At 43.4% G+C, this 20,460-nt stretch overlaps 2 protein-coding genes across 12 annotated transcripts in view; both read left to right on the top strand.

Moving 5' to 3' along the window:
• The window catches only part of BLTP2 (bridge-like lipid transfer protein family member 2), a 30,564-nt gene extending 21,908 nt beyond the window's left edge, over positions 1 to 8,656 (top strand). For 2 of the 3 annotated variants that reach the window (XM_080682209.1, XM_080682210.1), the window contains 13 exons: positions 1,599 to 1,698; positions 1,933 to 2,115; positions 2,472 to 2,593; positions 3,326 to 3,481; positions 3,567 to 3,688; positions 4,665 to 4,845; positions 5,811 to 5,897; positions 6,096 to 6,206; positions 6,346 to 6,481; positions 6,591 to 6,721; positions 6,905 to 7,006; positions 7,293 to 7,427; positions 7,852 to 8,656. In XM_080682209.1, the coding sequence (XP_080538335.1) occupies positions 1,599 to 1,698; positions 1,933 to 2,115; positions 2,472 to 2,593; positions 3,326 to 3,481; positions 3,567 to 3,688; positions 4,665 to 4,845; positions 5,811 to 5,897; positions 6,096 to 6,206; positions 6,346 to 6,481; positions 6,591 to 6,721; positions 6,905 to 7,006; positions 7,293 to 7,427; positions 7,852 to 8,034 (1,749 nt within the window). In that variant the 3' untranslated portion in view covers positions 8,035 to 8,656. Of the gene's footprint in view, positions 1 to 1,598; positions 1,699 to 1,932; positions 2,116 to 2,471; positions 2,594 to 3,325; positions 3,482 to 3,566; positions 3,689 to 4,664; positions 4,846 to 5,810; positions 5,898 to 6,095; positions 6,207 to 6,329; positions 6,482 to 6,590; positions 6,722 to 6,904; positions 7,007 to 7,292; positions 7,428 to 7,851 lie in introns of all 3 variants that reach the window. The other variant, XR_013961311.1, reaches the window with a different exon arrangement.
• A 228-nt stretch (positions 8,657 to 8,884) lies between these two features.
• On the top strand, positions 8,885 to 16,545 carry RSKR (ribosomal protein S6 kinase related). Of its 9 annotated transcripts, none has more exons than XM_080682219.1 (12): positions 8,885 to 9,124; positions 9,507 to 9,731; positions 9,830 to 9,913; positions 10,045 to 10,113; positions 12,538 to 12,607; positions 12,836 to 12,940; positions 13,123 to 13,163; positions 13,417 to 13,444; positions 13,558 to 13,647; positions 13,735 to 13,823; positions 13,952 to 14,062; positions 14,522 to 16,545. In XM_080682219.1, exons 1-12 carry the CDS (start codon positions 8,990 to 8,992, stop codon positions 14,741 to 14,743), a joined length of 1,269 nt encoding a protein of 422 aa, XP_080538345.1. In that variant the 5' UTR covers positions 8,885 to 8,989; the 3' UTR covers positions 14,744 to 16,545. The 9 variants fall into 9 exon arrangements, with proteins under 9 accessions (XP_080538345.1, XP_080538344.1, XP_080538346.1 ...); XM_080682218.1 differs by having other exon boundaries at positions 9,504 to 9,731; XM_080682220.1 differs by having other exon boundaries at positions 9,504 to 9,731; positions 14,573 to 16,539.
• Positions 16,546 to 20,460: the final 3,915 nt, after the last annotated feature.

The raw sequence follows: 20,460 nt of genomic DNA, 5'->3' as shown, positions 1-20,460 counted from the left end.
AGAGGAAGGGAGAGGGACAGAGAGCTAGAAACATCGATGAGAGAGAAGCATCAATCAGCTGCCTCCTGCACACTCCCCACTGGGCATGTGCCCGCAACCAAGGCACATGCCCTTGACCGGAATCGAACCTGGGACCCCTGAGTCCGCAGGCCGACGCTCTATCCACTGAGCCAATCCGGTCAGGGCCACAATCCATCTTCATAACTCTGTTTGTCTTATAAAACTGAAACTCTGTGCCTATTGCCTGGCTGGAGTGGCTCAGTTGGTTGAGCATTGTCCTGTGCACCAAAAGGTTGTCATTTGATTCCCTCTCGGGACACATACCTGTGTTTCAGGTTCCATCCCTGATTAGGGCCCATATGGAAGGCAGCCAGTCAATGTTTCTCTCTTACATCGATGTTTCTCCCCACCCTCCTTCCTCTAAGCATGTCCTCGGGTGAGGATTAAAAACAACAAAACAAAAAACTATATCTGCTGATAACTCCTCATCTTCCCTTTTCCCCAGACCTTGGCAACCAGCGTTCTACTTTCTGTCTCTGATTTTAACTACTTTCCATCCCCCCCCTTATTTTGGAAAGTATTGCATATGTCCCCTTCTCCCCCTGCCCCACCATTGACCTCTTTGATTTTAACTACTCTTAAGTGCCTCATGTAAGTGGAGTCATACAGTATTTTTGTGTGACTGGTTTATTTCACTTAGTATATTGTTCTCAAGGTTCACCCATGTTATAGCATGTGTCAGAATTTCCTTTTTAAGGATGAATATTGTTCCATTGTATGTAAATACAATATATTGCTTATTTATTCATCTACTGATAGACACTTGGGTTGCTTCCATTTTTTAGCTATTGTGAATAATGCTGCTATGGACATGGGTATACAAATATACCTTTGAGCCGAGCATCAGCCTGAACACCGAAGGGTTTTGGGATTGATTCCTAGTCAAGCAAGGGCATGTACCTGGCATGCAGGTTCAATCCCTGGCCCTAGTTGGGTGCATATGGGAGGCAGCCAATCGATGTTTCTCTCCCCCCGCCCCCTTTCACTCTCCTGAAAATCAATGGAAAAAGTATCTTTGGGTGAGGATTAACAACAACAATATATACAGTATATCTTCAAGATCCTGCTTTCAGTTCTTTTGGGTAATTTACTGGATCATATTGGAATTCTATTTTTAATTTTTTGAGGAACTACCATACTGTTTTCCACAGTGGTTATACCATTACATTCCCACCAATGGTGCATAAGTGTTCTAATTTCTGGACAATCTTGCCAACACTTGTTATTTTTCTTTTCTATTTTTTTATAATTAGCCATCCTAATGGGTGTGAGGTAGGACATGATTTTATTTTAACCTAGCTTGTTTTTCTGGCCTGAGGCCTGTGGGCCTAGCAAAATGTGTATGTAACTCAGAATTTGGGTGGTTTGGGTCAAGACAGAGACATACATGTCTTCTACACTGAGAGATCTTTCAAGTTATTCCAGGAAGTGGAAATCTAGATAGTGTAACTACTTGTATCATGGAGATCTGTGACCCAGTTGGCCAGAACAAGGTACTGATTCCCAGGAGTTAAAGGTGCATGTATCTCTGTCTTCAGGTGAAGAATATCGAGGAGCACCGGCAACGTAGTCTTGACTCTGTGCAAGAGCTGATGGAGAGCGGGCAGGCAGTGGGAGGCATGGTTACCACCACCACAGGTCAGCTCTCCTCTCTCCCCCATTATATGGTTATATGGTTAGGAGTAGATATGCATCCCAAAGGATCCTGATTTCCTTACCTACTCTTAATGCTGTAGTAGGACCATTTTGTGTTAGGCTAGATTGAAAGCAAGTGTCTGGAGTTCCCTAGACATCACACATAGCTAGTGGGGGGCTCTTACAATACCTCTATTGAGAATGTCTTTCTCTTTTCTCTTTCCCACTTCTTCCCAGATTGGAACCAACCAGCTGAGGCACAACAAGCCCAGCAGGTCCAACGGATCATTTCACGCTGCAACTGTCGAATGTACTATATTAGTTACAGCCATGATATTGATCCTGAACTGGCAACTCAGATTAAGCCACCCGAGGTTCATGAGAAACAGGAAAAGGAAGATCTCCTAAAGAAGCATGAAGGTATTCAGGGCTTGAAATGCTTTTAGGAGGGTACTAAGGAACTTATAAAAGCAGTTATTTGAGGTTTTGAGGCAGTGTGTTATTAAAAGTCTTACTCTGCACTGGACATTAACATTTCACTTTGCTCTACATTTTATAAATTCTTCTATGAGAGAATAACCTGTATTCTTGGAGGGAACTGGGAAGAATGGGTATTTTTTTATTTTGAAATAAGCAAACATGTTTCTACCCATGAGCATTTCTCACCAAGCCCTTTCTATGGGCTTAATAGGAGTGGTTCCACATATGGTTTAGGACATGGGTAGATATTTAAGGAGAAACTTGAGCCTCTTATTTAGCTGCTAACAATTACTTAGGGGCTGTGGATACCTTCACCCTCATCCATCATGAGCTGGAAATCTCCACCAATCCAGCTCAGTATGCCATGATCCTGGACATTGTCAACAACCTGCTGCTCCATGTAGAACCCAAACGGAAGGTGAGCATGGGCCCTTGTAGAATGCCAGTTATCTTCACAGGAACACTCAGACCTTGTGCTTTATTTAGAGTCCATTAAGAAAAGCCATGAACACCCTAGCTGGTTTGGCTCAGTGGATGGAGCGTCGGCCTGTGGACTGAAGGGTCCCAGTTTCGATTCTGGTCAAGGGCACATGCCCGGGTTGCAGGCTCGATCCCCAGTAGGGGGCGTGCAGGAGGCAGCCAATCAATGATTCTATCATTGATGTTTCTCTCTCTCCCTCTTCCATCCTCTCCCAAATCAATAAAAACGTATTTAAAAATTTTAAAAAAAAGAAAGAAAAGCCACGTTTCAGACTGAAAAAGGGCCTTGTGTTTGGTACATCATCTATTAGTCAATAGCAGCAGTTGAAGTTTCACTTGTCTAGGAAAGGTCTGAGTGTCCCTGAGACTCATGTGGAGCTTGTTTACTTGTTTTTCTTGGTCAGTTCTCTATTCAGTCATTTAAATACCTCTAAGAACAGTAACTGCTCCCCACTTCCACCATCTCTACCCTGTGGGATTGGCTTATTGTGAAATATACATTACCAAATCTTCTGCATTGGCCTACCCCTTACTCTTGCTACTAATAATGGTAATAGGTAAAGGGGAGCTTTCCAGAGGAGATACTCATTTATTTTCATTTCTCTATTTCAATTTACTTCAAGACTTGTCTGTTAGAAAATCTTGTTCATTTCCCTTTCTGTTCCTTTAGGAGCATAGTGAGAAGAAACAGCGGGTCAGGTTCCAGCTCGAGATTTCTAGCAATCCTGAGGAGCAGCGCAGCAGCATATTACATTTGCAGGAGGCCGTGCGGCAGCATGTGGCCCAGATACGGCAGTTGGAAAAGCAGATGTATTCAATCATGAAGGTAATCACCTGGGCAGTCTGAGGACAGGGAGGCCTCCTAAGATGAGCAAGATCTCCTCTCAGTTTCTCCTGTCCTGGCTCCCTAGTCTTTGCAGGATGACAGCAAGAATGAGAACCTTCTTGACCTGAACCAAAAGCTTCAGTTGCAGCTTAACCAGGAGAAGGCCAATTTACAGCTTGAAAGTGAAGAGCTTAATATCCTTATCAGGTGAAACAGCATACTTTTCTGCCTTTTTCCAGTTCCCCAGCTGGAGTCGATTTCTCTTTGCCCATATTCTGATAGTCTTCACATCTAGTGAGTATTATCAAAGGCTGATGTAGTAGATTCAGGCATCTCTTCCTGATGAGCCTTACTGCACTTAGTCAAGAGGTTGAGAACAAGAGAGCCCTTCCTTTGGATCAGTGGTCGGCAAACTGCGGCTCGCGAGCCACATGCAGCTCTTTGGCCCCTTGAGTGTGGCTCTTCCACAAAATACCACGGCCTGGGCGAGTCTATTTTGAAGAAGTGGCATTAGAAGAAGTTTTAAGTTTAAAAAATTTGGCTCTCAAAAGAAATTTCAATCGTTGTACTGTTGATATTTGGCTCTGTTGACTAATGAGTCTGCTTTGGATCATCAATAGAGTACCTGCTGGGAAAGGAGAAAAAGGCTAGTTGGGAAAGATCACTTTTGTGGTCTTAATACTGTGTGGCTGAGCTGAAAATAAAATATCTTGAAGTGATTAGAAAGGAACACAATTATAGATATAATCATAGGGGTTATTAGTGCAAAGAGATTACTTTATCAAGAAGCTGTAGAACTGAAAGATGGATTTGCATTCCTATGATAGGATGTGAGAAGCAATCCTTTGAAAAAAAATGTAGAGGATAGCTGTTCCAGAATAGATCCATCTCTGGGTTTATCTCATGCATCATTCTAGAGCAGGGGTGGGCAAACTTTTTGACTCGAGGGCCATGATGGGTCCTTAAACTGGACCGGAGGGCCGGAACAAAAGCATGGATGGAGTGTTTGTGTGAACTAATATAAATTCAAAGTAAAGGAGCGGAGGGGAGAGCAAGAGAACTGGATAGAACAGCCGGATCCGGCCCGCGGGCCGTAGTTTGCCCACGGCTGTGAGCATTCCACCCCACCCCCAACCCAAATGCTATTGCCCGTATTGGCTTTGATCCTCCTGTCCATTTATAGGTGTTTTAAGGATTTCCAGTTGCAGCAGGCCAACAAGATGGAGCTGCGAAAGCAGCAGGAAGATGTGAGTGTGGTCCGTCGCACTGAGTTCTACTTTGCTCAGGCACGTTGGCGCCTGACAGAGGAAGATGGACAGCTAGGAATTGCTGAACTGGAACTGCAGCGGTTTCTCTATAGCAAGGTATTGGGTATATACAATCACACTAAGGCAGCTGTATTGAGAGGCACTGGCCTATCTTAGGAGTCTAACTCACAAAAAGAAACAAAAAGGAGCTAGTTACTATATAACTACTAGAGGCCCAGTGCACTACACTCATGCACTGGGTGTGGGTGGGGGGGAATCCCTCAGCCCAGCCTGCATCCTCTCACAGTCCGGGACCCCTTGCCTAAGCCCTCACCTAACAGAGCAGGTGGACATCCCCCAGGGGTCCTTAGCGCTGCTGGGGAGGCGGGAGAGGGTCCTGCAACCGCTGCTGTACTCGCCAGCCGTGAGCCTGGCTTCTGGCTGAGCGGTGCTCCCCCTGCGGGAGTGCACTGACCACCACAGGGCAGCTCCTGCATTGAGTGTCTGCCCCCTGGTGGTCAGTACGTGTTGTTCCACCATTTGGTCAATTTGCATATTAGGGTTTTATTATATAGGATTAATGATGGTATTAAAGGTTACTAATGAAACATGAGCAGAGTTCCCCTTAGATACATGCAATTATAGATGAGAGTGATCAAATGTTTCCCTCAGTGAATAAGATTATCCCTAGAAATGTGGCCCAGAGGGAGGTATTCTAAGTACTGCTTGAAATAGAACCTTAATTCTATACTGGCATTCAGCTTCCTGCAATTACCCATGGCATAGAGGAGAGGACATTGTTCATTCCTCCCCAACCCTGCCCTTTTCCAGGATGTTTGGGAATGAATGAGACTATTTTTGAATGTCATAGTGACTGGGAAATGCTACTGGCATTTAGTGCCCTGGCCAGTAGGTCCTGTGAAAAACATTGGATTATTTGAGTTCAAAAGAGATATCAAAGGTTGGGATTAGGCATATGGAGAACCTGAAAACAAATAGCTTATGTAGCAATTCTCTAGCAAGCTCCTGAGAAAAGGCTTATTATAGTGGATTGGGGGTTGGGGGGTAATCTCTCTTTATAGGTGAATAAATCTGATGATACAGCAGAACATCTTCTGGAGTTGGGCTGGTTCACTATGAACAACCTCCTTCCCAATGCTGTCTACAAGGCAAGTCTTATTTCCCCACTCCTCGCCCATTCACATACTTTCTAACACGGGCCTTTTGTAATGGCCCTTCCACATAAACCCACTATGGGAAACTGTGGTGATCTGAGATGGTGAAAGTTTGCTCATCTTAGCAAGACTATTGCTTCTCCTTTTAGTCTGTAGAGGATTTGTGGGTTGATTTATCACTCTATCCTACAGGTAGTCCTGAGGCCCCAGAGCTCCTGCCAGTCTGGGCGACAGCTAGCTCTCCGTCTATTCAGCAAAGTACGGCCCCCTGTTGGGGGTATATCTGTTAAGGAGCACTTTGAGGTTAGTAAACAGTCCTTTGGAGATCCAGGAACAAAGGGCAGTCAAAAGCTATATGTGCATTGTATTATGCTGTTAGGGGTAGGTAAACTGAGGGATGATGTCTGAACTTAATTGCTTCTTCAGCCTTTTTCCTCTTTAGGTAAATGTGGTGCCTCTCACCATCCAGCTGACACACCAGTTCTTCCATAGAATAATGGGCTTTTTCTTTCCTGGTCGAAGTGTGGAAGATGATGAGGTTGGTGATGAGGAAGATAAGTCCAAACTGGTGACTACTGGTGAGAACTTTTATGGTGGTGCTCCAGAAGACTGGGGTAGCATAGCAGCCTCAGAGAGAGCTGAAGCTCCAGAAAGAAGGCAACAGCTGATGTGCTTGCTTTTTCATAGGAATACCAGTGGTGAAGCCTCGGCAGCTGATTGCAACTGATGATGCAGCAGCACTGGGCCCTGGGAAGGGTGTGGCACAGGGCTTGAATCGGAGTTCTGGGGTCAGAAGGTCATTTCGCAAAGCCCCAGAGGTATTGGCTATGTCCCTAATGATAGAAAAATGGAAGTCCTAGGATACTCTGTTAAGCTTGGCTGGGGATTTCTTCTGTTGCCTTTGAATTTACTCCAGGGATGGAAGGAGATGGAGATGTTTGGGGGTCCTAAATTTCTTCAGGAGGTTTCAGGGGCTCACGCTCCTTCCTTGCCTTTCCTAGCACCCTGTGGATGATATTGACAAGATGAAAGAACGAGCTGCCATGAACAACTCCTTCATCTATATAAAGATTCCACAGGTTCCACTGTGTGTCAGCTACAAGGTCTGCTCCTCTCCAGCACTTTCTAGAACAGGGTGGGAAGGGAACCAGATAAGATCATCATAGATTAAAGACAGGGAGATAGTCTAGCTTGTGAAGTTGGGCCATTGGTATGAATCTGTGTCCTCTGCTTCCATTGTCAGACTGAGATAAGGGGAATCAGTATCTGTAGTTTGCTGCTATACAGGAAGGTACTAGACTTGGAGTCAAGTACTGGCTTGGACTAAAAGTGGCATATGATATGTTTTTCCCTTCCTCTTTCTCTTCCCTCCCCATTCTTCTCTTGCAGGGTGAGAAGAACAGTGTGGACTGGGGTGACCTTAACCTGGTGCTGCCCTGTCTGGAGTATCACAACAACACGTGGACATGGCTAGACTTTGCCATGGCTGTCAAAAGGGACAGCCGCAAAGCCCTGGTTGCCCAGGTATCCCGGCAGAGTTCATGGCTGTTTGGTTAGCAGGATCTGGAAAGCAGATCCTTTGCTCAGGAGCATTTCATTGTAGTGTGTATTAACAAGCAGCCTTGGGATGGGACAGGTGGATAAAGTGAACAACTTTTATCCCTGCTCTCTCCATGACTTTGTTCAGAAGATTAAATTGAATGTTTATGGTTTCATATGTTAACTATTGATTTTTTAGGAAACTGAGGGCTGATACAAACTCAGGTTTAGAATGGCTCTAATTAGACTGTAAGCTTCTTGAAAGCAGAGATCATTTTAGGATTTGAAGGACTCCATCCATTGTGCATGTGTGTAAATTTAATAAATCTTGATTGATTGATTCACTATGACTTATTTTGTCTGTCCCACTAATATTTACCTTCCCTTTTACTCCTCTCTGACCTATCAGGTAATCAAAGAGAAGCTAAGGCTGAAGCCTGCAACAGGGTCAGAGGTCCGGGGAAAGCTAGAAACTAAATCAGACCTCAACATGCAACAGCAGGAAGAGGAGGAGAAAGCGCGGCTCCTCATCGGTTTAAGTGTGGGCAACAAGAACCCTGGCAAGAAGTCCATTTTTGGCAGGCGCAAGTGATCCGGCAATTCAAGAATGGCTGCAATACAGGATCTGACTCTGGCTCAGGCCCCAGGGACTTGTGGGGTGGGAGGCACTTCCCTTTATCCACCAGGACTTGTTGGGTTAGGAGCCCACAGGGTACTGCAGAGAAAGGCACTGCTCTTTAGCAGCTGACCTGTTCTCTGCAGAGTATGGTGGATAATGCTGAGTTCTACCTCACACTGATCAGCAGGTTGAGGGCCAGAGAGGCATCAAGAGAGCAAGACCCAGGAAATGGCCCCAGGACTAGGATCTGGTTCCCTTGGGGTCAGCTGAAGGGGTGGGAGACAGTTCTGATCAAGTGTGATAAATTTTTATAAATAGACATATATAAATATATATATATATTTCTCTAAGTGCAACTGCTCTCCCCCTGTGCCAGAAAGTTGGGGGGGCAGAGGGCTGATCTGTCCCTCATTCCACTGCCTTGTATAAAAGAGGTATTAGTTTTATGGGGGGAATCAGCCCCTCCCCCAATTTGTGCCAGGCTCACTTGGGGAGATGACAACAGGAGCCAGGGCTGGCCATAGGTCCCCCTGGGGTATGCTCTGAAGAATGGTAAGAAAATGATTTAAAGAGAAAAAATATATTTTAAATTTGATGCTGGTTTTTTTTTTTTTTTTTATTGTGTTGAGTGCATGGGTTCAACCTGTATGTATCCTTCCCTCCCCATCAACCTAAGACACATCCTCTAGCTGCCACTCTTATGAGAGGTTGGCTTCTTCCCTCCTGCCTAATAATGTATCACAGATATTTCCCATCCCAGCTCTGGTGTGACACTGGCCCTATGCTGATAGTTCTCTGCACATTTTAGTTCTGGTTATAAACCTCTTCTTAGCCAGGGATGATAGGATTTGGGGATAAAGGTGAGGTTTGGTTCTATCACTTGCATCTCTAGTTATGAACAGCAAGTAAGAGGCGGGGCTCGTGTGTAATGCAGCATGGGGGGAGGAACTGCTTATGTAACTGGGACAGCAGATTTAGTGAAAGGAGAAAGAGGCAGAGGCTGGGAATGGGAACAGTGAACTGTCGGCAGGGGCAACATGCCCAGGTGGCTCTTCCTAATAAGGTAGGCCATGGGGCTCTGGCAGCCTGTTTAGGGGAGGTGAAGGAAATCTGGGCTTGAGGCTGATGTGGAGCATGTTAGTGATGCCCACTGTGGGGGTGGGGAGGCTATACTGTGAAAGTATACCTCCATACTGGGAGGTGCAGGCTGAATCTTTGATGCCGCATGGGGAAAATGTCCAAATACTGCTTTCCTAGATGATTTGAATTATAGTCAGGAAATCTCGACCTTCCTTGGTCCAAAGCAAGAGGAGTAGTGGCGATTTTGCCTAGTCTCAAAAATATATCTCTAGGGTTGAGATTAGAGAGGGCACCTGCTGAGATGGGCAGAACCTGTAATGCCTGAGGGGCAGAAGGTCTAGAGTGGCTTCCTTGGTTCTCAGCAGGGTAGCAACATCCAGGGCCCCTGGGTCCGAGGCTGGAAGAGCCTCTGGTCAGGTGTGGGGACCACCAGGTCAGGCCTGGAAGAACTGTGGGGACTACGGGGGCATCAGGAGCCAGCTTCACTGCTAGTAGAGAAGCCTCTGTCTGAGTGGCCAGTGCCTCAGTTCATCAACCTCTTTCTGCCGGAGTTTCCCATTAGGCCCCTTAGGGGGCATCAGCAGCTGAAGGTAGGTCAAATGGAATCACTGGAAGGGGTCTCAGTCTTGGTGAGAAATTTAGAAACAGCCAGAGTCTCAATTTCCCTGTTCTCCATTTTTCTGTACAGGTTTTAGGCCTTGTGGCTAAAGGCTCCTTTGGAACTGTCTTCAAGGTGCTAGACTGTGGCCAGAAAGCAGTATTTGCAGTGAAGGTAGGGACCTAGATATTCTTCCACATTATTTTCTAGTCCCTGCCTCGTTTTGGTTTCAGAAAGGTTGGGAGGAATAAACAATTCAATAGCACTATTCCCCTCTAGGAGTCATCATTTCTATCCTTTTATAGGTGGTGCCCAAGGTCAAGGTCCTCCAGAAGGACATCCTGAGGCAGTGCAAAGAGGAGGTTAGCATCCAGGTATGCACAGAGCCCTGGAAAGGATCCTAGGAAGAACTACAGTGGAGAAAGCATTTCTCTTGTCCAACTGTCCTGGTTTTCCTGGTTCTGCCCCTCCCTCGGCTTCAACCAAGTAGATCCTGGGAAAAGTAGCTATCAGTAGAGTTAGTGTGGTTGGGAACTTGTTCCCACTCATTTTCCGAAGCCAGTATAAGCATGGCATGGACATTATCAGAAAAGGAAAACTATAAGCCAATTTCACTCATGAAAGTAGATACAAAAATTATAAACAAAATATTAATAAACAATAAATAAGAATGAAAATATATCACAACCAAGTTGTATTCTAGGAATATGAGATTGGGTTAACACTTTAAAAAAATCAGTGTAGGCCCTAACCAGTTTGACTCAGTGGATAGAGCATCAGCCTGCGGACTGAAGGGTCCCAGGTTCGATTCCGGTCAAGGGCATGTACCTTGGTGGCAGGCACATCCCCAGTAGGGGGTGTGCAGGAGGCAGCTGATTAATGTTTCTCATCGATGTTTCTAACTCTCTATCCCTCTCCCTTCTTTGTAAAAAATCAATAAAATATATATATTTTTAAAAAATCAATGTAAGAACTAATGCTTCCAGTGAAGATGGAGGGACTGGATTTACCCTCACCCATAAAACAACCACAAACAAAAAAGAAACCACTTAATAGAAAATGAAGAAAGGAGCTCACAGGCACTTCACAAAAGCAGATATCCAAGTGACCTGTATGTATGTATGTATGTGTATACATACATACACATGAAAAGGTGCTTAACATCCTTACCAGGGAACTGCAAGTTCAAATCAGAATAAGATATCCCTACATTCTTACCAGAATAACTAAAATAAAGGAAAGGCACTGGAGAGAGAAAAGAATTATGTAATATTTTTATAATATGTAGAAAAAAATCTTTGAGGATTTCCATTAAGGTTATCTATATATATATAAAAGCCTAGCAACCGGAATGGCAGAAGGACCAGAACCACCAGTGGCTATGACGTGCACTGCAGCAGCCAACCAGTCTGATCTGGGCCCTGATCGGCTCCCCCTCCCCTTCCCTCTGGCTAGCCTCACCCCTGATTGGCCCCCAACACCCCAATCAGGGGCAGGGCCAGCCGGCCAACCACCCTTGGCCCCTCCCCACAGCTGGCCCAGCCAGATGGGCCCCCATCAGGGTGGGCCAGCCAGACCCCACCTGTGCATGAATTCATGCATCAGGCCTCTAGTTAACTATAATTCTTAATTTTTAGTGGAATCACCAGTGTTTATTATTTTGCTCATCTAAATTTTTAATTTTGTTTTAGATAAAATACATATAGCTCCTATAATAAAAAAATTTTTCATTTTTTAAAAATGCAAAAAGAAAAGCATAATGACACTCTTGATGTAATAACATTTTGAGTATAATTTTAACTTTAAGCTTAAAATATGAATTACTGATTAACTTAAAATTTTATGTCAAATATATCTTGCAAAAAAATTTATGACAATGGTTTTCTATTATGAAATGTTAAAGAAAAACTACATGAGCACATGCAAAAATACAATTAATCTGTTAGCATATACAGAATTGGAATGTCAAATCATTCAACACTGAGTCATTAGTATGTAAGTACTTAAAACTAAAATATCTGCCACCATGGTTTGGTGATAAAATACACAAATAAGTCTATTAGACAAAAACAGCTAAACAAACTTTAAAATGAAGATTATGATGAGTTTGATAAATGTTAGGTGACAATTTAGCAGTAAGGGATGACACGTGAGCAAGCAGGATGAATGAACATATACTTTAAAATTTTAGGTGACATTTAGCTTTTACTACAAAAGGGGAAGCATTTCCCCCATTACAGAGGCATTGGTACACTGTACTCTGTACCTGGCACATCCTGGGGGAGCTCAGATGCCACCTTCTTTACCATGTTACTGCTATCATGGGTTGCTGAGACATGTGTCTTTAGAGGGACTAGTCTCTTCTGAAGAAGCATTTGTTGTCACCAAGATTTGCTGACACAGTTACCTTTATCCCCAGCTTCTGTTGGCCTATAGTAAAATCTTTCTCCTCCCTACCTCCCTGTCCTCCCCCCTCCTCCCCCTCTTCCTCCTTGTGCTGGGTAGGGGGGGTGGAGGAGGGACGCAGCGGCAGCAGCTTCCTCCAGCATTGCTGCCCCTCCTGGGTCACCTCAGCCTGTGGTGCCAGGGAAATCTCTCCAGCATGTCCCAGTGCGTTCCTTGGTATTATGCTGGTTCCTGGATTACCAGGCAGACAGTCCCAATTTAGTTCACCTACCAGTAAACTGAGAGGTCGGACAGCAGCTCCCTTTCTGCACAAGTAGGTATATTGACTTCTTGGTTGCCTTGATCCTCAGTTATCCTGTTTTTCCCTAATTTCCTGTTTTCTTTGTCCCTAGCGACAGATCAACCATCCTTTTGTACATGGTTTGGGAGACAGCTGGCAGGGAAAACGGCACCTCTTCATTAGTGAGTGGTCTCTCTCCTCATTCCCAAGGTCCCTCTACCGTTCTCCCCACCTGAGATTACCCATCCCTTTGGCTTGTTCTGCCTTTGTTCCCTTTCTCATAGCACTTCTCTCCCAAAGGGAAGAGGGAGCATATAGCATGTGGCATCAGGTTGGGCAGGAGGTCTATAATGCCTTGAGCCCAGGCCCAGTAACCCTCAAATATTGCCTAGACTTCTGGTACTTTGCAGTGTGCAGCTACTGTAGCACAGATCTGTACTCCCTGTGGTCCGCTGTTGGCTGCTTTGCTGAGGCTTCCATCCGCCTCTTTGCTGCTGAACTGGTCCTGGTGCTGTGTAAGTGAAACAGGAGTGGTATTGGAAATGCGGGAAGAATTAATCGAATGGGGGCCAAAAAAAAAAGAATTTATATTAATGCTAGAGATCAAAGAACAGGGATAGGGATGGGGTGGGGCTACCAGGGAAATTGGAAAGGACAGGAGTGCTTCAGCACACCCCCTGCTTGCTGTCATCCACAGGCTATCTCCATGACTTGGGCATCATCCATCGGGATGTAAAGGTAAGAGTTAAGTGCTTTTTTTTCTTGGTCTGAGGAGGTGTCTTAGTAAGTTCCACAGGTCCAAGAAGGCATGGGGGAGCTGAGAACAGCTCATCTTGGGACCCTCATGGGTGCTAAGGATTTGGACAAGGACCTTCCATATATAGACCTGAATGTTGAGTAGGGCATCTTCTTCAGCTGGGGGGTATACATGATGAAAGAGAGTTGAAATGAATAAGATGAACAATATTTTCTCACCTGTGATTTTTTTCAGATGGAGAATATCCTCCTAGATAAACGAGGTAAATCCTTTTCTTTTCCTAGCCCTGGAATGCGAGTTACTTCAAGTTTGGGAATGAGCCAGGGCTGATGAGGGATGGAACAGAGTGGTGCTGTTGCATTATCTTTTATATAGGTCATCTGAAACTGACAGACTTTGGTCTGTCCCGCCACCTGCCCCAGGGAGCTCGAGCCTATACTATTTGTGGCACTCTTCAATACATGGGTAAGAAAAAGGCCAAAGCAGGTGGGTAAGTATTGGGCAAGAGGATAGCCAACAGATGTCAATGACAAGTATCTTTCAAATCTGTAGCCCCAGAGGTCCTGAGAGGAGGGCCTTACAACCATGCTGCTGATTGGTGGTCCCTGGGTGTTTTGCTTTTCTCTCTGGCAACTGGAGAGGTGAGAGAATGGTACTGATGCTGGGCAGAAAAGAGAGGAATTTTGCCCTGTGGTGGGAAGAAGGAAGACCTTAGGAAACCTTGCCTTTTTCTTACTAAGAAATGACACCCTCCCACCCCTCAACTTAGTTCCCAGTGGCTGCAGAGAGAGATCATGTGGCCATGCTGGCAAGTGTGACCCACTATGACTCTGAGATCCCAGCTTCTCTTAACCAGGGGCTCTCACTTCTGCTCCACGAGGTAAGGATGAACACTACTTTCCTTTTTGACTACCAGACTAACCATTCACTCTCTCCTTTCCCTATCATTGAAGTGGCATTTCCCCATTCCTGTGATTATTTGGGGGGAAGGTGGGGGCAGATGGCTGACTTCAACTTCAAGTACTATGTCACTACTTGCCCTCTAACCAGCATTTCAAATTTTATTCCTGAGTTCCTGGTCCTCCAAATATCCTAGCCATCCATAACAGGTCACTTCTGAGAGAGTGGGCCAGTGCTGCTTTCTTACCAATACAGCTCCTTTATTCCTGCCTTTGCCCCCAAATTAGCCTATCTCCCTCTTTTACAAGTCCTTTCCTCTTCAGGGTTCTTTTTTCTGCCCTCCACAGCTCTATGAACTTTACTTCCCCTTTCTAGCTTCTCTGTTAACAGCCCCTTTCCCATCCCAGTCCCTATTCCTTGTTGCTCTGTTTCCCTTCAGCTCTTATGCCAGAATCCCCTCCAGCGTCTACATCATTTGCATCGCTTCCAGGTCCACCCTTTCTTTCGGGGTGTGGCCTTTGACCCAGAGCTCCTACAGAAACAGCCAGTGAACTTTGTCATGGAGACTCAAGCTACCCAGCCTAGTCCATCAGAGTCCATGCTGTTCAAGGACTTTGACTGTAACCTGGAGTCCTATCTGGTCTACCCTGGACTTGCTTGAGCCCCTCTACTATAGACTGGGGCCCATCTGGGAACCTGAGCATCTCCTCCATTGCCAACTCAGTATGACCACCTTGATGATCCAGTTTGTTTTTACTTTGTAGCCTCTTACTGTTCTTCTAGGCCAAGGATGTCAAACATGCAGCCTGCCGGCTGTGAGTTTGACATGTTTGTTCTAGGCCAGCAGTCGCCAACCTTTCAGACCTCATGGACCGGTGGTCCGTGGACCACTGGTTGGCGACTGCTGTTCTAGGCATTGTACCAGAGTTTAAATCTTGGGCATTCTGCTATTGGCAGCCACAACTGACCTAGCTCTTTTCCTATTATACAACACACCTCTCAATTCAACATCTCAGATCAAAGTGTTGACCTTTTCCTCTGCTTCATTTCTCTAGTGTTCATACCGTGAAGCTTTTAGCCAGAGGCTTATTTCACTTTTCCCCCTCCTTGTTTTTGAATCATGTTTCTTTCCTTGAGCAATAATAACACTTCATGACTTTCTCAGGTGCTATTTATGTGTTTAACAGGCTTGTCAGAAGCAGTATAAATATTTTTCAGAGGTCTCAAAAGCTGGCATTTCAACCCCCAGGTATACACATAAAGCATATGATTCTGGGGGCCAAAGCCAGTCTTTAATAAATTTAATTTAAAAAATTTTTAAAGTGAATTATAATAGCCAAGTGTGAGGAAGAGAATAAATAGGAACTGAAACATGGGTGGGTTAAATGTCTTTAGAGGTAATTGAAACAGTTTTCCAAATTTTTTCCAAAACAAAACCCCTTTGAAAGACATTAGGATTCTTAAATCGATCATTGTCCTACACATCCCAAGATTCAGTTCTAATGGGCAAACCAAGGGATTAAGAGGCATGACATCAACCTTAAAATTTTTTATTTTTATTTTTATTAATCCTCACCTGAGGATATTTTTCCATTGATTTTTAGAGAGAGTGGTAGGGAGGGGAGAGACACACAGAGAGAGAAACATTGATTGGCTGCCTCTCGCATGTGCCCTGACCAGGGCCGGGATCCAGCCCGCAACCAAGGCAATCAAACCCATGATCCTTCAGTCTGCAGGCTAATGCTCTATCTACTGAGCCCAACTGGCTAGGGCTCATCCTTAAAATTTAAGAACCTTTTCCCTTAGTGAGAAAAGTCATCTGGACCTTAAATTTGTATACATTTTTGGCCTTTATTCTTTAACTTTTCTTTAACTTCTCTAAAGATTCATTTTTATTATTCTTCAATTATATCTGATCTCTTTTTCTAGACCAAAAAGAGTCTGGGAAGTATTCTGTGTATTTCTTTTAATTCTGTCCCTGGATTATGCCAGATTTTTCCCTGTACATTACTAGTATTTTTGGCCTCTTTAGAATTGCTTTTTCTGGGTTGCACTTTGGCAATCCGTATCAAATCCCTATGAAAGTTAATTGCTATAGATACTGTAAAGGGTATATATGACTATAATTCATAATGTTCTTTTTAAAGATGCATAGGATAAATTTTCTCTGAACCCAGTTGTGCTTTTCCTGAATTGCTGTTTGTTTTTACCTTAAAGACACTAAATATTCTACTGACTGTATTTTTCTCTTCATATTGATGCTAAACTACTTAGAGCCAATTTGTGGCTGCTTCCATCCAGCAAGTGTTTAGGACTTCATGTTATATATATTGTAAGGTAGCCACATTCTTGGTTTCCTTTATTTTCCTATGCTTTAATTTTTTTATCTTACTATATTATCTGCATCTTTGTAAGCCTTTTGGGAATGAGGTTGCCATATAAATAAAGAATGTATCTTTAATCATTTTTTTATTTCATTTGTTTCTCTTAGACACTTATCTTTTAGCTTTTAAAAAACGTATTTTTTATTGATTTCAGGGAGAGGGAGAGAGAGATAGAAACATCAATTATGAGAGAGAATTGTTGATCGCTGCCTCCTGCACAGAGCCCACAACTCTGGCATATGCCCTGACTGGGAATCGAACCATGACCTTCTAGTTCATAGGTTGATGTTCAAACCATTGAATCACACCGACTGGGCTGGCTGAGCTTTTTAAGTTTTTATCTACATTTAAGTTGCAGTGACCAGACTGCACATTGGATAAAAACCATGAATACTGCCCAGCCAGTGTGGCTCAGTGGATTAAGTGTTATCCCATGCACCAAGAGGTCATCGGTTCCATTCCTGGTCAGGGCACATACCTGGGTTGTGGCCTCATTCCCCAGTAGGGGACATGCAGCAGGCAGCTGATCGATGATGTTTCTGTCTCTCTCCCTCTCCCTTCATCTCTCTAAAAACATTAAAAAACAACAACCCCTGAATACTAGAAATAGGAATAATGATTTCTAAAATAGTAGTTAACAGTACTGGAATTTAGACCTGGTTCCTGGATCCACCAATACTATCTCCGTGTCTTTACAGAAGTCATTTTAACCTCTCTGGATTTTAGTTTTCTATGTATGAAATGACTGGTTTAAAGCCATTAGTTTTGTTTCTTTTTAATCCTCACCCAAGGATATGCTGAGAAAGGGGGGTGGGGGACAGAAATATCAATGTGAGAGAAAAACACCAAATGAACTGGCAATCTTTTGGTGCACAGGACAGCACTCACCCAACTAAGCCACTCCGCTGGGCTAGCCACTGATTCTTAATTGTGGGGGATGGGTTTCAGATATCTGATGCTTTTTCAAAGGGCAGATGATTTTATGAAACTATATGTCTGCCCAGTGTTAATTAATGTTCAGATCACCCAACATTATATAGCTTCTCTGGTCATGCAGTATATTGGGTTAAAGTCTTTAGCACATGGTTAACATAATGTCACTAGGTCCCTTTCCTAGGTCATATTAGATTGCTTAGAGACTATGATTTTATAAGTGTAGTTTATTTTCAGGGTAGTGTAGAGGGGACGACAGAAAATCAAAGTTTCAGACGTATAATTTGAAAAGAGCATTGTGCCATGTGCCCTAGTTTTCATATGTTCATCCACGGAAGGCATTCTTTTCCATCACCATCTCCTACCATTCAGAATCACTGACTTATGGGCTGGCCTTAGCTCAGTGGTTCCTTCGACTACAGAATCACTGACTTATAAATGTAATACCTTTATTTATTTATATTAAATTCACTTAAATTTTTAAAAATATACAACCTGAAATGATCTTTTAAGTTTAACGCTATGCTTTGATTTTTCATTACCTAGAAGAAAACAGATACACCTATAAATATGGATAGTTTACCCTGTACTCCCTTCTTTTTATTTTTTTAATTTTTACCTGAGGATATGCTTGTTTTTTTTTTATTGATTGATTGAGAGAGAGAGAGAGAGAGAGAGAAACATTGATTGGTTGCCTGCCGAACATGCCCTAACTGGGAATTGAACCAGCACCCTTTTTGGTGTACAGGACAACACTCCAACCAACTGAGCCAGCCGGCCAGGGTTCCCTTCTGTTTTTTTTTGTGTGTTTTTTTTAAAAGAATTTAATATTAGCCTCAACACCAATCCTTATATTCCTCTTCTAGAAAAGTGTCATTATAGCTCTACTCAGTTTCTCACTCTAACCTTACTTTATCATATATTGAACCGGTCATTTGTTTACTTGTTCATTGATTTTAAAAACTGGTAATCTCGATTTTTGGTTAACTCTTTTTTTTAAATCCTCACTCGAGGATATGTTTTACTGATTTGAGAGAGAGAGGAAGCGGGGGAGAGAGCAACATATATCAGTTGTCTCCCTTACACACCCCGACCGGGGATAGAACCTGAAACCTACGTATGTACCCTGATTGGGAATCAAACCAGAAAACATTTTGGTGTACAGGACGATGCTCAAACCAACTGACCAAATAAATATATTTTTATAATATATAAAAAATATGTTTTTATAATAAAGTAGTTTTCAATGTAAAAATTTTGTCAAAGCTTTTAAAAAAATAAATTAATGAAATATAATACTCTGTATTTTTTAAAAATAAATCTTTATTGTTCAGATTATTACAGGTGTTCCTCCTTTCCCCCCCCCCATAGCTCCCTTCCACCTGATTCCCCACCCCACCCCATGCCCTTATCCCCCACCACTGTCTTCATCCACAGGTGTAAGATTTTTGTCCAATCTCTTCCCGCACCCCTCACACCCCCTTCTCCATGAGAATTGTCAGTCCACTCCCTTTCTATGTCCCTGATTCCATTATATTCACCAGTCCATTCTGTTCTTCAGATTTTTTATTCACTTGATTTTTATCTTCTTTTTTTTTTTTTTTAAATATATATTTTATTGATTTTTTACAGAAAGGAAGGGAGAGGGATAGAGAGTTAGAAACATCGATGAGAGAGAAACATCCATCAGCTGCCTCCTGCACACCTCCCACTGGGGATGCGCCCGCAACCAAGGTACATGCCCTTGACTGGAATCAAACCCGGGACCTTTCAGTCCGCAGGCCGACGCTCTATCCACTGAGCCAAACCGGTTTTGGCTCACTTGATTTTTAGATTCACTTGTTGGTAGGTATGTATTTGTTGTCTTTTTGTTGTTCATAATTTTTATATTTACCTTTTTCTTCTTCTTCCTCTTCTTAAAGAATACCCTTCAGCATTTCATGTAATCCTGGTGTGGTGGTGATGAACTCCTTTAGCTTTTTCTTGTCTGTGAAGCTCTTTATCTGACCTTCAATTCTGAATGATAGCTTTGCTGGGTAGAGTAATCTTGGTTGTAGGTTCTTACTGTTCATCACTTTGAATATTTCTTGCCACTCCCTTCTGGCCTGCATAGTTTCTGTTGAGAAATCAGCTGACAGTCGTATGGGTGCTCCCTTGTAGGTAACTAACTGTTTTTCTCTTGCTGCTTTCAAGATTATCTGTCTCTTTTGCCCTTGGCATTTTAATTATGATGTGTCTTGGTGTGGTCCTCTTTGGATTCCTCTTGTTTGGGGTTCTGTGTGCTTCCTGGACTTGTAAGTCTATTTCTTTCACCAGGTAGGGAAAGTTTTCTGTCATTATTTCTTCTAATAGGTTTTCAATATTTTGCTCTCTCTCTTCTGGCACCCCAAAAATTCGGATGTTGGTATGCTTAAAGTTGTCCCAGAGGCTCCTTACACTATCTTCATATTTTTGGATTCTTTTTTCTTTTTGTTTTTCTGGTTGGGTGTTTTTTGTTTCCTCATGTTTCAGATCTTTGGTTTGATTCTTGGGGTCCTTTGATCTACAGTTGAATTTCTGTATATTCTTTATTTCGGACAGTGTATGCTTAATTTCTGACTGGTCCTTTTCCATTTTTTTTGGCATTCTCATTAAGATCCTTAAAGGTCTCATCAAGTTTCTCAGCGGTTTTCAGAAGATTCTTGAGTAACCTTATAAATGTGGTTTTGAACTCTATGTCCAGTAGTTTGCTTTCCTCTATTTCATTTGTGACATGTTTCTTTGTCTCCGCATTTTGCTGCTTCCCTGTGTTGATGGAGTGGTTTTCTGTGGTAGGTGACCAGTGGTTCAGCCTATCACCTGAGGTGGACACTCTTGGTGCACCCCTTTGTGGGCTGAGTGCAAAGTCTTGGTGTAGTTAAGCCTTGATTGCTGTTGGTACACTGGGAGGAATTGACCTCCAGGCCAATTGGCTGTGAGGACCCGCTGTGTCTATAATGGAAGAACTGCTGTGCTGGAGACACGCTTATGGGGCAGGACTTGCTTCAGTGGGGCTTTGGTGCTCACTGAGTCTGCCTCTTGA

Source organism: Plecotus auritus, assembly GCF_963455305.1.
Source record: "Plecotus auritus genome assembly, chromosome: 7".
NCBI classification, from domain to species: Eukaryota; Metazoa; Chordata; class Mammalia; order Chiroptera; family Vespertilionidae; genus Plecotus; species Plecotus auritus.
The sequence above is the reverse complement of the archived record's forward strand: the minus strand, read 5'-3'. Positions and strand labels throughout refer to the sequence as shown.